Raw genomic sequence first — 17,830 nt, forward strand, 5'->3', positions numbered from 1 at the left:
CAGCAGTAGAGTAAGTGTTATTTATTTATTTTTTGTTTACAAAGCAGCTAAAGCAAGTCAGATTGGATATAAAACACAAACGGCAATTTTCAAGCCTCGTGACTGATTCTGAACTTAATTTTCTTCTACACTTTTACTTGACTAATTGTAATACAGGGATAGGCTGGTTGCAGTCTTTGGGTGTATTTTGCTAGAAGTTGATCCTCCGCCCCAGTTTGACCAGATTCTCTGTCTCTGTTGAAGAAAATTCCCCGTACCATGATGCTACCACCACCATGTTTCACTTTAAGGAGAGCATGTCGCACATCTTGCATACAAACCAAAAACACAGAACTGCAATGACACCTCTAGCGTTTTTGTCTCCCTCTTGATCAAATCCAAACTCTCAACATGAATCCACTACATTAAATCATCACAGAATTTAAATCAGTATCCCAAAAAAAAAAAAAAAAAAAATCATCACAGAATTTAAATCAGTATCCCAAAAATTTTTTTTTAAAAAAAAGGCTCCTCGCCACTTCTTTTTCTCCTCAGACTTTCATTTCAGGGCTATCAAGGACAATTTGAAGCAAAACAGAATTTCACTCAACTGAAGATCTGTGTGAAGTCAGCAGCCACTTTGTCACTGCAGGCCTCGGGCTTTTTGTGCTGAAGAATCAGGGGAAGGCAGCTGAAATTGGAGGCTGCACAGGGAGTGGCTGGGGGCCAGCGATAGGTATGATTTCTGTTTTTCTTTTTGAGCTATTTCCCTTCCAGTGTGGCTGGATTTATTGTTATTCATCTCCGTCTTTGGATATTAAGGATTCGCCTGATGAAGTTCTCTCTCTTTTTTGACTATAAAGCAACCTTATTCCTCAAATAGTCTTGGGGCTGAAAGAGTAGGGCTGATGAGGAGCTGAATGGAAGACAAAGCGCCAAGCACCCTTCAATACTTTGACAAAGCAGTGCATTGTGGGATACTTAGAATACGGTGAGGATTGGTGCAGACACTGGCAGAGGTTTATTCTGCTGAGCAAATAATGAGAGCATGGTTTGTGTTTTCTGATTCCGTCCTCTGTGTCTGGGCAGCCAAGCACCCCAAAGCTGCCCAGGCATATAAACACAACCAGATTAAAGGTGAACATCTCCTTCAGTAAACACAAAGGCTAAAGGAAACAGCTTGAAACTGAGAGCAACAGCTTTTATATCGTATCATAACATCAACACGCTCCTGCTTTCGGTGTCAGAAAGGCGCATCCGTCTCCTATAATGTAAAATATATTAAAATATAAACACGAGGAGGCATAATAGAGTAAACACACTTTGGGAGATAAGTGTATCTACCGAGTAGAGTCAACCTTAATCAGGTGTGTTCGTTCGCTGATGGAGCTTTAGATGTAAAAGCATATCTGCTCTGTTTGTTGTAATGCCCAACTCTGTTGGGCCTGAGCAGCAAAAATCAATGCACTTATGATACGTATGACTAGAAATGTCCACAGTTCACTCCACAACGCAAACATCTGCAAACATTTCAGTTTTAGCGCACGTAGGATTAGTTTAGGTGTTCTCTTTCAGGAATCAGAGATTGTTCTCGTAACAGTGGAAATGAAACCATCAGAAATCAGGAACGCAAAATGGAAATTTAAAGGAATTAAAGTGGTAGATAAAATTTACAATTTGCATGAAAGTAAATTGCAGGACTTTGAAAAGAATTAGTGGGCAGACAGCTTCATGGAGACAAAGGAACAGCAGACAGGTCAGGGAAAAAGTTGTGGACAAGACTAAAGTGGGGTTATGTTCTGAAACAATATGTTAAATTTTGAACATCTCACAGACCACTGTTCAGCTTAAATAATTGAGCACGACTGCAAATTTACCAAGACATGGCTCACTACCTAAGGTACTTGGCAAGGACAGCATTACACACACACACGCACACACACACACACACACAGACATGGATAGAGTTAAATACAAGACAAAACAAGAATCAGATGTGACCCTGAACACATTGCTGGGCTACACTGGAAACCTTTAGGTCAAATGTTGGCCACTCATAGAACATTTAGAATCAGCATCAAGGATTAAAAAATAAACACTGTTCAGAGACTAAAGACACGCAGAAGAAAACGCTAACATTTTAGGTTTATTATGTGAAAATTTGACAGAGACTTCCCCAAAGAATTCCAGCTGCAGCAGTGACAGAGTTGTCCTCCACCTCACAATTATATGCTAATGTATATTGATTTATTAAATAACATCCCAGTTTTTCACTGTAGAATGCCAAAATACTTTTACAATGGGCTTTTTCTGGGAGATACAAAAAATAAAAAATAAAAATAGAAGCACAGTACAAGAACAAAGAAAAACAGTGAGGGATAATGAATCTGATTCTTGAGCTCATAAAACTGAATATGGTTCAAAGAAGTTAAAAAATGGTAATTTGGCAGAATTCCTCAAACAATTAGGTAAAAATGCAATTAACCTCAGTTAAGTAGGGATGTAATATAAAGTTTTACCCTTTAAATTTAGTAGAAATACAAAGTTTGATTCACCTTTAGCACGATTAATGAGTCTCGACAAAAAGCAAGACTTTGTTTTTCTTTTTGTTCAAAAAGTGGTGAACAAGACATCTGATAAAGAATGTTCATGCAAAGGATGCAACACCAGTAAAAAAAAAAAATGAATGCATGCACGCACATAGAAAGAGAAAGATTTGAAGAAAAGAAAAACGTACAACTCGCAAAGAAAATGTCTGTTCACGGCAATAGGTGCAGCTCCCACCACAAACCAATTCTGCTGCTCTAGCAGGACACCTGGAAATCTAGGTTACCCTCCCTGGGATTAAATCAGACTAATTTAAACCCATATTACACATCGTGAAGCCAACAGCAGCCTTGGAAAAATGGCTGTTTAACAGCTTTTAAAGTGACAATAGAAATGCTGTGTCCCACTTCAGAGTGTCAGGTGTTTTCTGCAGACAGGAGCATGCATTCAGTTTTTGTATTCATCTATGCAGCATGCATATATCATATTCTTCCTTCTGTTTTAGCTTCAACAGTATTGCAACACTAATTATTTTGAAAAATTTTTTAAGGTGGAAAAAATGCATTTAAACATATGTGTTTTTGCATGAATACAAACATAAAAGTAAAATGTAAAAAATTCAAAACAAAATTATTACACATTTGCAGCAGGAAAATGGCAAGTTCCCGATGAAGCTATAGGAAAACTCAGATGATGATGTGATCAGTATGTACTTTCCTTCTAGGGGTTTCGGTTTATATTCTTTTCCGAGGTTTAGGAACAGATTTTTAGCTGAGTTTCAAAACACACTACGTCTTTCGATTCCTCCAGCGTGTTCGAGTTTGACAGTTTTTCCACCGCTCATGTGGGAGGCAGAAAAAAGAAAAGCGTCACCCGTGGCTCTCTTCAGCATTCTTTGAGAGGGCAGGGGTCTCGACCAGAAAAGCAGAGTATGACACCGTCTGAGTAACAACCATGCTGTAATAAGAATTGATTTCCATTTAATGGACTAATAACAGTTTAATCCAGTGCTTCTTTGGCCTCCTCGCCTCTACCTTGGAACTGCTGCGAAAACAGAAATGACTTTGACATTTGAGCAAAAAACTAGGGAATCTTTTCTGATCTTGGAGGAGGGGAAATTCTTCCTTTTCAATTAAACACTACATGCATAAAGTAGTTGACCGCTCTGACGTTATCAGCTGAAGAGGACAGGCGTATTGTTGTTTCTCTTTTTTCTTTTGCGTTTTGGTTTTAATGTTTCTCCCATCACGAATGGTAATACGTATCTGCATGTTAGTAATTCACTAGATCCAATGAGAATCGGAGTAAACAGGATAATAAGGTCATGAGAAATGTGCTGTCCTTCAGAAACGGGTGATGACAAAAGTGGCCAATCTTGGTCAGGAGGAAGTTAACCAGCAACGAATTTCTGCCTGGGCTACAGGCAAGCATAAATCCATTTTTCATTTTTGCCCAAAGGGTAATCGATGATGGGGGTGACGAGACAACAGCACAACCTGAATGAGCAAGGGTACTCTGACAGGTTCAAAGTGGCCTGCTGGCTCATTTAAATTCAGTCCGCTAAACCCAGAGCCTTCCGCATTGCTACCGAGTTTCTACAGCGTACCACAGGGACAACTAGCTGGCACTTTAAACATGTTTTTTTATTATGGACTGCATAGTGTAATAGTCCTCAGGTCAGCAAAGAGTCCTAGATCTCCATTAATTCATATAAACTCTGCAAACGCTATAAGCTATACAAGCAGTCCACCAAGGACGCGATTTGCAGGTGCTGTGGGTATCGCTTTGCAGAATGAGATTACAGTAAGAATCTGGAGTTTGTTTTAGTTACATAGCAAGAACAAAACCATTTCTGAGAATCAGGTCGAAATTTCACCGAGGTCTACAGGTGTGACACGAATGAAGCATGTTTTTTTTTTTTTTTTAAAGGCACAAATATTATTTAAATTGTTGGATTACTAAATGTGAAAACCAGTATTCGCTGATTGCTTTCTTAGAGTGTCATTTATAGAGGATTTCACTACATCTAAAGACTTCTACACCAAAGAGTGTTGTACTAACTCACTGAGAAGAACAGAAATCGGATTGTATTTCCGTACGGCTGATCCCACCCTGGTCCAGTGCAAAATAGGCTGATTAGGTCACAAGAAAATATCAGTGCATGTCTGGTTTTGTAATTTGTGACCTTTTGAATCACCCATTGGGTTGATTTGCTGACGAGGAGTGATTAAGGTAGCACTTTAATTGGTCAGCTACTTTGGCAGAAAAGCAGTCACTGTACTTTGGAGGCCCGTCCAAACGAAAAAAGAAAACTGAATGCCCTTTGTTATATAAAAGTGTGTTTAAAACAAACAGGCGTATATTAGGGGTTTAGTTGTCTTTGCTGATTTAGTTTTTATTATTGTATTATCACCCGTCTATTAACATGTCAAAATTAGGCTCTTAGAGTTCATTGATATCATATGTATTTGCCAATTTATCTCTAAAAGTAACATTTCAATTTCAAACCCACCCGCATTTTATGAATTCCAATTTTTCTTCTTTTCTCAAGTGACAAGCAAATGATACATAAGTTACAAAAAAAACAAAGACAAGCAAATGATACATACGTTACAAAAAAAAAACATGACAGCCTGCCAAAGCTGCCAATTGACACTTATTAAGATCCATGGATTTATGCTAAAATAATATTTTGCATGTATGAAGGAGGGCTTTAATCTACAGAGCTAATGGGAGAGAACCATAGCGATGCTGTGGTACGTCCGTGACCTTGACCATGACCAGCTGTGTGTTCGTCCTGAAATAGGCTTTTTCAAGCTCTAATTATTCTGCCAGTGTGAACTTGAGCGAACTACAAAGATGAAGACGGAAGGAAGTTGGTGATAAAGTAGCTCATTACTGCTCCACTGAAGCATCAACGCTGATCTGTGGCTACTTTTTAGATTGGCAGTTACGTGTCAAAAGATATGAAATTGTCTCTGAATGGAGCTGCGGATTACTGACACTTTTATTTTTTTCTTCTTTTCCTGTGAATGCTCCTTGAATATTTATCTTGTATAGTAGGAAGCTTTCTATATCCCATGAGATAAATTGCTTTTCTGGAAGTTTGTTTAAAGTGAGTCATGACAGGAAGGCACTTCATCAGCTTCAACTTGCTATCGCCATATAGCAGCTTCACTGTGTCAGCTAGCCATGAATTACACAGCAGTCACAGTATGTGTGGCATGTGGTGAGTGGGCAGCCCACAGATTCTGGGATCAGGACCGCAAGAGTTGGTGCTTGACTATCTATCGTCGTGTGATTAACATCCAAGAGATTCTCGTCTGAAATCAGTAAGATTGTTTCAGTACTTTTTGTTAACTGCATGGGACAGTTAACCAATGCATTAGTAAAGTGATAATTAGTTGTGATGAGATGCAGCGAGTTTGATTGGTCTCTGACATGGGAACTTCTGATGTTTACTAATATTGCACAATAAATACAATATTTTTATGCAACTACTGTATATATTTTTTATATATTAAAATAGAAACAATCCCAATCCAAATTTTAAAATGCATCAGAAGATCTAACTACTCTCACTGCAAAATAAATATTACAACAAGAAATGTTACATTTCCTACAAATAAGTCATTGTTTCAATGATTTGTACGTATGCTTGGACTCACTGTGATGCTGAAGACCGAAATCCTTCTTCATTTTCTGTTTTCTTGCAGACAAGTAAAGGCATTCCTAATTATTTATAACTTCATCCACTTTGACAGACGCTTCAGCAAGATCTAACAAGAGCAACCCCAAAGCACGGTGCTGCAACCGCCTTATTTATCTAAAATAAGGTGGTTCATTTTAAAAATGTTCATTTTACCAGGGATGTGCATTTCTGAATGCCGCTGTGTCTGCATTGATGACGCAATCTAACTGAAGTATTTTGAGTGAATCCATAAATCCATAAAAACTTCCAAAAAATGTTTAAAATGTCCAGTAGTGCATTAAAGGTATCTTCATTTGTTTGTATGTATTGTTGCTTTTGTTGAGTATGGCAAATAAAAAGTAGTTATAGATTTTGAAAACAAAAACTGGTGCAAGCCTAGTTAGCTTTTCCTTTCATTTCCATCCCCATAATCATTTAAATGACATTTAAATTAAATTCTGATCTTTATAATTTCATCTCAGACTGCAGTCTTGAGCTACATGAATTGCTTTAAAGACATTCCATGTCTTTAAAGCTTTTATTATTATACTTCTTATGCCCTTCTCAGATATTGTGCATATGTTTGATGATGAGAATAAGCACAGCGCATGTAATTTGTAATATGAAAATCTGATTCAATTCACATGTCCAGAAGATGCAGCTAACGTTGAACTGTCTTGAGGTCCAGTAGCTACTCTTATGAAACATCTACAAGTGCTGTGTTACATAATGCCTCCGAGTACAAACCTGAATCTGATCCAAAAAATAAGGACAATGATGGACACAAGTCCCGTCTATGGAAAAATAAATAAATACACCATTTAATGAGAAGTGAGAAGCTGAAGAATTTGGCTTTGGAAAAGCTAAATTCTTCATCTGAAGGCATTCGTCTGTTGGCAGTTTCTCCTTGTCAGATTTCAGGACAAATGTAATGTGGTGCCAGCAAAATTATTAATCACTGACATGTTTGTAACTCTAAAATAGGAAATGATTCTGAGGTGCTTTTGGCATATGAAAAAAAACAAAGAAAAAAAAAAACAAGGCATGAATTTGTTGTTGTACAGACATCTTGTATTTAATAGGCGTCATGTTTATTAAAGCTGTTTCTAAAGTGGTTTTCTTTATTGATACAGCCTTAAAGGCACAATGAAATTATTTAAGAGATATTCTATATCAACTATTTGTTTTATGTTGGCTATTATTCTGTCTTGTTCCACTAACTTACTTTCTTCTCTCTCTCAGGCAGACTGCTGCACTTCTGCTGCCCGTCACTATAACGTCGTAGCTAAAGGTGCAGTGCATCCAACCTAATCCGACTTTTGGTGATTTCGCTTCACTTGAATTTGCAAGCCCCATTGCACATATGCGTCTACTCGCACGGTGCCAAAAACCACTAAATGATTCACTTACCTAGCCAGTGTTCTCCGGTGATTTTGCCAAATCCTTCACGGTATGACTCCCATCCCCTGAAGAAGTTAACCGAGCCGTCCTCCCTGCGCTGAATCACCTAAACGATCGAGACAGCAAGACGAGAGACAAAGAGGTCAGATGGTTTTTCATCTCACACAGAGCGCTTCATCATCCTTTATGATGAGTCATTCTCTGTCCCACTGATCGTCGCTAAGCTCAAGTAGAACTAAACTAAATGAACTCATAAATGCTTGCTCTTTCGCTAATGAATAATGCAAACGCTCTCTCCGCTAAAAAGGCAATTTGTTGGAAGCTAATAAAGAGAATCCATTAAATCTTGACTGACTTTGAAACAAATTGCCATAGAATCTGCATACTTTGTTGAGATCCCAGAACAGAGATTATATTCATAAAAACAATGATTCTGAACACGCAGACACAAATACTTCAGTAGGAGGAAAGAAAGAATGCAATTATAAGCAAATAGCAGATTTTGCACATGCATCACACGCATTGGCGTCTCCTGTTAAAATATCAACCAAACCCGCTGATGTGACGAGCCGATGAAAGGAAATTAGAAACGTGTTCCTCAAGAGGAAAATGTGTGAATATAACTGGGGAGCTACGATTAGAGGGGTGTGCAAATGTTTTAAAAGCAAACGAAATTTCTTGAGACGGCGCATCTTCGCCATGCATAATCCCCCAACATTCCCAAAGACTACCAGATGGCACAGACGGCCATTTTTCCTTTCAACATCTGCACCGACAAAGAAATCCAGCTGAGCAACAGCAATTATCCCCATTACCCCCTTATCCCACGTAACAGTCTTTTTCTCAAATATGTTAATCATCATTTATCCACATCATCTTCATACGTGCAGCTTTCTTTTTTGTTGTCAACATAAAGGGAACGTGAATTTTGTATTCTTTTTATCACATCAAAAACTATCGTCTTCTAACCTTTAGTTTTACAATGTCATTACAAATCGTGGAACTGGAACAAATGGGGGACATACAGGCGACATCCTAGCATGTCGCCTTACTTCAATTTGCTGGGCTTCTGAGGGAGACGCGTCCTGTGTTTCTGGAAGTAGTGTGGTTAACTAAAAAAAATAATAAAAAAAATACTGTGATTGAAGTGACGAAATATCTGAGTTCAACTATTTTGGATGGGTGTTTAAATACATTTGGTAATATAGTCGACACACAATAAAATGGTCTAGCAGTAACTTAAGAAAGTTTTGAGGAAGTGCATTCACCTCGTTCACAGAACTAATGGTAGCAAAACCGAACTGTGTTGTGCTTTCTAACCATTCTTCTTGTGATTGTGACAAAATAATTTACTCCTCCCCTCATCCTGAGTCTGTATTTTTAATTTTATTAAGTTCTGCTGGAAAAAAGATTTGCAGTAAATCTGCTCATGTGCACTCAGTCTTGTTTCTGTGGTTCCATCTTGTAGGAGGCCACCCAGAGAAGAGAACAGCTCAAATGTATAATTGAAAGCCCGAAATGAATATTACATTTGTGCTTATGATACGTTTGTCTAAATCGCTGATAGAAACTGCAAGCAGGCTCTGGCTTAATCTTGTCCAACATAAAAAAAGAAATTAAAAGGACGTGAAAAACAGAGCTATCTGGCAGCGGACTTCAAATAACGTGGTGAATTTAAAGTGCAATAACGTTACCGTCCAGTCCAACTGTCAGGATTCTTTTTTTTCAGTTTGGTCTTGGTGTGTTATATTGCTGCAGTAGAAGCTTAAGATTATAGACAACAAAGGAAACCTTGTGCAACCCTCAAAGATGCCACAGGGCTTTGTTAAAATAGCAGTGGTTCATGCATGGGGGGTAAAACAGAGTTTTATTGACCTGTAAAGAATAGTCACTTGGCTTACAAAATTCATGTACCACCAATAAAACAACAAACAAAACCTTCATATGCGCCTCACTGCAGCACACCAACTGCCCAGTCGCATTTCTCATTACGGCGAGGTTATAACCTGAAGGACATCGCTCTTCCTGTCCGATTGAATTTTATTGAGCATTTACCATTTGCTGCAAAACAGTAAAGGCTCATTTTAGCATAGTTATCCTCACTTAAATAAGGTGCAACAGAGATTTTAATCTGAAAGAGGAGGTGAAGTCAAAAGCTAAAAGGCTTACAAAACAGGCTGTTTACATCCACTGGCGTTTTGTTCTTGAAATTGCAATCAAATGCCATTATTCAGCCCCCTCTAATGAGGTTTGCAGTGGAATACCTGCAGTGATGTCAATCCGCCGTTTCCTTTGTTGTGGAAATCTCATGAGGGTGCTGAAGGTTAGCAAGCAGACATGAGGTCTAGCCCACCTGTTCCTTTTCACTGATTTATTGTGTCAAGTTTTTTTTATAATTATTATTATTTTTCTACACATGATTATCTAAGCAGAAAGCAGGACTTTCCCAAAGAAGATGAGGCAACTTTTCTGCCTTCAAGCAACAGCCCTTCCTATCACCTGCCTCCATTTCACCCTCCTGCAGTCGAATGAGCTGACAGAGAAGAAAACTATTTTATAGCCAAAATGACATTTTCTTTCAGTACATCTGTAACTGTCAATGTCTCCACCTCTGGTTCTCAAAGTATCAAGTTTAAGAGGCAAAAATCATATAATGTGTCAGTGAACACATAAAAGGAAATAATGTCACACAACTCTTTCGGAAGATGATCCTGGATTATATTGTAAGAGGAAAATACCCAGATACAACAGTGTGCATTGCACAAAAATGAGAACCTGCAGATGAGGAGTCAAATCTGCAAATTAGACTTAAAATAAAAGTCCTTACATTGGACTTAGACTGGATGCTCAGCCTAGAAATGAGCTCTGGGATTTGAGCGTCATAAATAATCTTTATCTCAGCAAGCAAGTGAGGATCATTTGAGAAAATGATTAACATTTTTCCCTCTGAATTACCCAAGTGTGTACAAATGACTGGTTGTCATGGTAATGTTAGGCACAGTACATATGAATGCCTTGAAATGATTTCAACAGTATATGCCAGAAAATGGAGTAAAATTAGCTTTCAAGTTCACTTTTTTGTTTTAGTTATTGATGCCATCAAGAGACTGCATGAAACAGAATCCTGCTATTTTGTCCTGCTTCTAGTGTAAGTATCTTAATTAGTGTTGATTATAGATCAAGTATTTGTTCCACTGGCAGATTTATTCTCCCTCCAAATATAAAAATAAAATCCTTGTAAGTTAAAAAAAAAAAATCAAATCTCTAAGAATTATTGACTAAAAACAAGCTCTTGCATCTAGCTCAAAAGTAACTTTTTAGTTTTGCCTTATTTCAGATGTACTAAAATATTTGAAACCTTTTTTTTTGTAAAAAGATGCATATGATTTAACACTCATGGACGTTTATGGAACATGTTCTATTAAAGTTTATAAACACTGTTCATGTTAGCTCTAGCTTGATAATGACCATATGGATGTCTCTCAAACTGAGCTCCATATGACTTGAGCACATTTCAGAACTAAACGTCAACATCTTATCTGTCTTGCTTTTAAGCTAACGTTGCTAAAAACAAACTTTCGGTTTGTGAAAAGAAGTAGCAATCCTAGTTAAATTCATTAAAGACTTGATTTTAATTGGTGTCGACCCATTTCTACTCTTCATCTTGGGTTATAAATGCATATTTATGTTTCTGGCGGGGTAAATATAATACCTTATTATTTTTAATAATCCATGGTGGTTACAAACAGATTTTTTTATGTTGAATATTCTGTACAAGATAAAGATATTTAATATCCAGGCCGTCGGGCGGTGCGAGCGTAGCACAGACAAACCCGTATACATGGCCATCACCAGTGACCTTTGCTGCATGTCTTCCCTCGCTCGCACAACCCACTTTCCTGTCTGACCACTCTCAAGGCCACTAGAGCCGATAAAACCTAAAAGAAAAAAAAAGAAAGAAAGATATTTAATATCCATCCATCTCTATGCCTGCTTATACTTGCAGGATTGCAGAGAGGACCGGTACATATCTCCAGAAATCAATCCGTGAGAGGTGGGGTACACCCTCTACCCATTCATCACAGGGCAATGGAGAGAGAACAAACCACGCTGCTTGCAAAGATTTACTACTAAAGTCAATTTTCAGTAACGAATTAACCTCGCATGAACATTTTGGACAATGCGAATACCCACAGCTGAATTACTCATGTATTTACAGGGTTGGAGAACTTTCTGCAAATTCATATTGGAGAGTTCAAACTGGACTTAGAAAAATGACTTTTTTAACGCATCTGTTCGATAGGCACGCCTGTAATCAAAGGTGAATCATTTACAATAACCTTAGTTTGTAATGCTCCAACATGCACAATTAATAACATAAATTGACTCCTGGATAAAGATGCCATACCGATCAGCACCTGCCCATGTTCGGAGAAACCCCCCCCCAAAAAAAAACGTCAAACTGAACTGTGTGCAGCTTTTTGGACCACAGTGACAGAAGTTCACAGCAATGTTCCACTGCCACCAAAGTACAAGGCATTATTATTTTTTTTTTGTTGTTGTTCTTTTTGTTCAGCAAGTTAGACTTCTGTCCAGCTGTCTTTAGTGTGCATTTTTAGGATGATAGAGGTAATAAAGCTACTATACGTTTCCTCCCATGTTTCTATGAAGTCACAGTGACTAGTTGACATAGATTATGAAGTCATGCAACCCCTGATACAATCTCAAGGTCTGTAGATATCTTTGAATGCCATAGGTGTGCTTTAGCAAACATTTCTGACCAGCACTTTCACTTGAAGATTGTCTGCAGCAACAACTCTTGTATGAACGAGACACTGCTGGTGCACACCAGTTCTAAACATCTTCATCCATCCACAAGAGTGGCTACATGGAACCATGGTTTCCAGTAGCAGTGAGAAACTGCCTGTAATTATACAAAGCTGGACTCAACCTCAGTAGTTCAGTTCATATTAGGGTCAGCACTCTTGCCTTGCTGGCGAAGCTCCCCATATGTCAAGACTTTCTGCAAGATGCGAGAGAAAATCTAAGGTTTAATTGCATGTTGACCCTTAAGGTTGGATTCTGTGAGGTCTTGACACACCAAGCAATGTCTCTTTAAGAGTTAAAGTGGAACAGGGGGGACGGAGGACATGTTGCAGTGTCAGATTGAGCAACTCAGTAATATGCATAGTGAGACCAATATACAGGGAAGTAGTGTTGTGTGGGCTTGTATCAGATTATCAAAAAATGTGACAGTATTACAGCTTGAGCACATAGTTAAAATTGTCTAGTCACTTTTATGTGTACAGAGGTTGTTCACTGTAGAAACAGTCTTACTATTTATTTTTTTCCAACTGACTGAGAGGGACTGAAAGCACCACAGCTGACTTAAGGAACATAGAGAAATCGGCCATGTTAATAAAAAAACAACGACTCTATATCATACATCAGAAACAGAATACAAACATATGAAGAACAGCATTAGTACATCAGTTATGGCATTAGTTCTTCTTATGATAATTTCAAAAATAGCCTGATCAGGTACTTTATCTGGTAATGTATTTCTTCAGTTTTCAGAAACATTGACAAAAATAAACTATTTCTTTGGTTTTCAAAATGTCTACTTCTGTGTGTTGTGATTCCAGAAATCTGCTCCAGGTCAAAAAGTGTGTGTGTATATATATTTTATTTATTTATTTTATTTTTTTTCTGCAACTCAACAATAAAGCAGGCAGCACTGAGCCGTATGGAGCAAAGCGTATATTCAAGACAATATACAACTGTGACCAACTACTCACTCTGTGGATATATTGCTAGTATATAGAGGATATTGCATTGTGTGCAGCTTCTCTTCTGTTTACCTCATTTTTCTTTATAACGTATTTGTTTAGAATGACTCCCTGGCTGTGTACAGTCTTTGTGCATGACTTAAGCAATTACAGTTTCATGTTGTTTTTTGGGGGATTGGGGGGTGGGGTGGGGCTTCAAATGATCCTTTAAAGGCATTCAATATATTTTATGTCTTTTAAAAGAATGAACCTGGCTTCATGCTGTTTTGATCCACTTGTAGGGACTCGTACCCCCTAAATCAAACTAAAATCAGACTTTGGAGAACCTCCCAAACTAAAAACCTGTTTCACTAAAAGACATTTGGACATTACTGCTGAAGTCTCTTTTACTTTAAATTGTGTATGGGTAGGTGTGTGATAAAGCATTCGTGCTCCATGCAGTGGTTTGTGTTTTTAAGTTAGAGTTGATAAGTACTGTACAGAGGGTAGACATAAGCAGTTAGGGTGCATATAGATAGTTAAGGGGGTTGTTTTTCTTGTGCACACAGCTATGCTTTCTCCTGCTGAATGCAGTGTAGGCAGAAATGTTAGTTGGGAAATGCCAGGTCCTGTGCTATAAATCCCTATACATCCAAATGTCTTATCACGTACAGTCCATCTCTCCTATTCATCTTCCTTTTGATTTATGCTATCCAACATCATATGCAGCACCTCACAGTTCACCCTGCGCAGAAACTTTAACCTCTGGCCGAAACTGACTCCTCTACCCATCACTCGTTTATATTGCTTTGCATTTTCCTTTTTATTGTCAGCCTTCAGAGATGCATTTGAACACCGGCTATGCTCTCTTTTGGGTCACAATTGTTTGTTGAGAACTTGCTTCAAAATCTGATCCACACAGTTGCGCAGAGAGTTGTCAGCACCACCAGATTGTCAAGTTTCACCATTAAGGGAACACAAAATCTGTCATGCAGTTCAAGTGTTTGTCTGAAAATTTGCATGCTTGCACTTTTACGGCTGCTGTGCTTGCACTGGCTAAGATTGCCTTTGTTTTATTGAGCCTTGGCTGCCGTGGCATCTCACCAGACCTCTTATACATGGATACAGGAATGTCGTTGCCACGGAGAAGCGACTTAACATCCCCACTGACAATTCCTTACACACAATGTCTGGCTAGGGAGCGGGGGGCTCTACTTCACATCAAAGGAGTTTTAGAGAAGGTCACAAGCTATTTCTGCAGGGCAGGCGTCGTTGCAGGCATGCACATACAGCCCAGTCAGATCTGCTGCTGTGACAGAGTGGCCGTTTTAGTTAAGCGCCGAGCAAGGACTTGCATACACTGCCTACTGGAACCACGACTAAATATATATTTGTTCTCCTGGGACAGATAAACATGTGACGCTTCAAGAATACTCATTCTAGTTCATTTATCTGTTTTTATTATGATGTTTCTCCTTGTGTTTGACTTTAGTACAGTCAATATTAGGAAGAACTCAGGGATGGCGGTTATTTGCTCTCATTTTGAAGCTCTTAAACCTTTCATCTGTTACCCACATATTACACTTTTGACTTAATCCCTTTCTTTCCCACAGTTCCTCGGGTACCCAAATCTTTTTACAAGCAGCTCCAACTTAATCCAAAAGTACAAATAGCCCATCTTGCCACGGCAACCTTTTCAGAAATTAGCTTGGCACAGCCTTACATGTTTCCAGTGACGACACGTCAGTGTGAGGAAAATTAAATTTCTGAAGCCCACAATATTGTGAGATTTCATTGTTATTGCATAAATGCACCCTTTTGTATCAACAGCAGAGCCTTCTTTATGTTGTAGCAATATAATGTGTGTAGCCAAGTCCTCTGCATCACTTTTAAACTGTTCACAAATGGTTTCTGTTGATTAGGAGAAACGCTGCAGTGGAATATCTTATGAAGTTGCTAACATGTTTACTTGTTATGCAAGTTGAAAATTGTTCCTCTAATGCCCGTCCTTTTTGTAGATTTTCTGAGTACTGAAGATGTTTAGAATTTCAGCTTTGGTCTTTTGTGCTGAACAAAACAAAATCACAGTCATTTGAAACTTGTTAAGAGATGCTTTGTGCATAATATGATAAAACCTGTGCACAGAAGTTCAGCAAATGTAGCAGAAAAGAGAGAAGGATTTTGAAGAAAATGTTTATGAAAGAGCTGCAAATTGCGATCGAACGGTGACTAGAATAGTGACTGAGTTTGACTGAATATCTAAGAGTTGATAGCTAAAAGTCCAATCTTTGTCTTATGAATATACTTTATTATATTTATGCTGAATGCACCATACATTGGCACCAACAGATGACAGTGACAGCACACTATTCAATGTGAAGTTGTTACTGTGGGAAGAAGAGGAGGTTGAGTAAGATTTAAGACACCTCTAAAAATAAAACTATTTTCTACAGAGGCCTGCAAACTCTTTATTCAAGCCCCAACTCAAACAGAATGTGAAACTTTAAGAGATAAGAAAAATGTGAAGACATTACATAAGTTGTGTCCTGGTTTATCCTTTAAATGTGTCTAATCTCTGTCAAAGAACATGTTGGGCTAGGAAATCCTGACAGTCCTTTAGAAAGTCGGTCTGTACTCACCGAGCAAGGCACGCACACACACACACGCACACGCACACACACACACACACACACACAATCTGCTGTCAGTAATTTTTCCCATGCTAGTTATGATCACCAATATAAGATGTTAAGCATAAATAGAGAGCTATCAAAAATATTTGGTTCCCGACAGATTGTGCTTGTGGGTCTCATAATGAACTAATTTTGCCATGAAATAAACCTGAATCTGCACAAATTCCTATTTTCACTTGACTTCATTATGAAAGTAAAATATATCAAAGCCAACATGGTCTTGCGTGAAAAGGTCCCGAAGCAGCAAACCAACCTCAAACCAACATACTTCCACCAGTTTGGACTATAGGTGAAATGTTTCTTTTTTTCTTAATGCCATATTAGTTTTATACCAGATGCAACAGGTCAAACACTCTTCAAAGAGTTTCATTTTCTGTCTCGTCATTCCACATAATACTTCGGTGAAGGTTTTGGTGAGTCTACATGCCTTAGAAAAGGATTTGAAAACTTTTCAAATCCTTTGACAATATATGTCATATATATTTCAATATGACAATAATTGAAATAGAGTTCAATTATTTCTTTCATCTTTTTTTTATTTGTACAGATTTGGGTATGGAGTGTTTCTGTTTTAAATATTTTAGCCTTCTTTATGTTAAGAAAAAGATTCTGTTATACTGATTTACTGAATGTGCAGGTTAGGCAGCAATGAGTGGAATTAAACTCAGCTTTCCAAAAAAAAAAAGGTGAATCACAGTTATTTCATGGTTAGAAAAGGGAAGCAATTACCTTATCAGATAAGACCAGTTTGGTTTGGATGCCCCCTTTTTCGCTCTACAAATGAAATGGTTTTTAAAAGCAGCATTTTACCGTATTACAATTTGACAATTTGCTTGATGATCTGAAAACAAGAAGAAAAAAACTGAAAATCTGGGGAAATGCTGAACCACAGCGCTGAGTGCTCAGAAAGGCAAAGAGAGGAAGGTCTTTCTTCTATAAACATGCTAAAATGACTCAAATTTCAAATGATCCCAAAAGTAGAAAAAACAAAAAAACATTTTGTTTACACAAAACCAGTACTGACTAGTATAGAACATGTTAGAAAGTCAGATATTGAAAATCAGACAAAATCTGAGAACCAGTTTTCCATCTCTTGAGTTTCGAGCACATCTGCAGCAGCACCATCCAGATGACTTTAAGTAATTATATTTCCGAGGCACAGCAGTTGCCTCACAAGTATAAAGTAATGGACAATAAAAAAAAAAAAATAAAAAAAATCTCTCTTGTATGATTCCTCCTCAGTCAAGTAAACTCTGATTGTTGAGCCCCCATTCGAATCACTACCACCTCTCAATTCTTGACACGTATGAACAAAGACAAAAGCTTTACAGGAAGAAGTCTGTAGAACGATTTAAATGTATCCTATGCACGCAGAAATAACTACAACACACGTACGGAGCATTGTGTTTTGCTACATGGTCAGACTGAGTTTCAAGCAGAAACGGTAATGACCAGCAGGCGTTAACAAGCCAATCCGCAATCCTTAACGACCATCTCGCCCAACGCTTTCTCAAGGGGCGCTTGCACTGGCATGATCACATTAAGCTGCCTGTAATCTCTGCAGTAGATGAAGGCTACTTAACAAGCAGCTTTAAGCTCTTCAGCAGGCTTTCTGTCAACTACGGGGAGCCTGCAGCCTGCACAGACGGACACCCGAACCGACAGAGAAGTACACAGGAAAGAATCAACACCGGCACTCCAAAGCTGATTCTGGGAGATTTACAATCTGGCACGTCACCGCGTGGAAAACA

At 38.2% G+C, this 17,830-nt stretch overlaps 1 protein-coding gene across 2 annotated transcripts in view; it reads right to left on the minus strand.

Annotated features, from left to right (window-relative positions):
• Positions 1 to 17,830, minus strand: part of fibcd1b (fibrinogen C domain containing 1b) — a 162,337-nt gene that overhangs the window by 44,715 nt on the left and 99,792 nt on the right. For both annotated transcript variants that reach the window (XM_007548923.2, XM_016669901.1), the window contains one exon: positions 7,628 to 7,724. In XM_007548923.2, the coding sequence (XP_007548985.1) occupies positions 7,628 to 7,724 (97 nt within the window). The remainder of the gene's footprint in view (positions 1 to 7,627; positions 7,725 to 17,830) is intronic.

This window comes from Poecilia formosa, unplaced genomic scaffold, assembly GCF_000485575.1.
Source record: "Poecilia formosa unplaced genomic scaffold, Poecilia_formosa-5.1.2 Scaffold28, whole genome shotgun sequence".
NCBI classification, from domain to species: Eukaryota; Metazoa; Chordata; class Actinopteri; order Cyprinodontiformes; family Poeciliidae; genus Poecilia; species Poecilia formosa.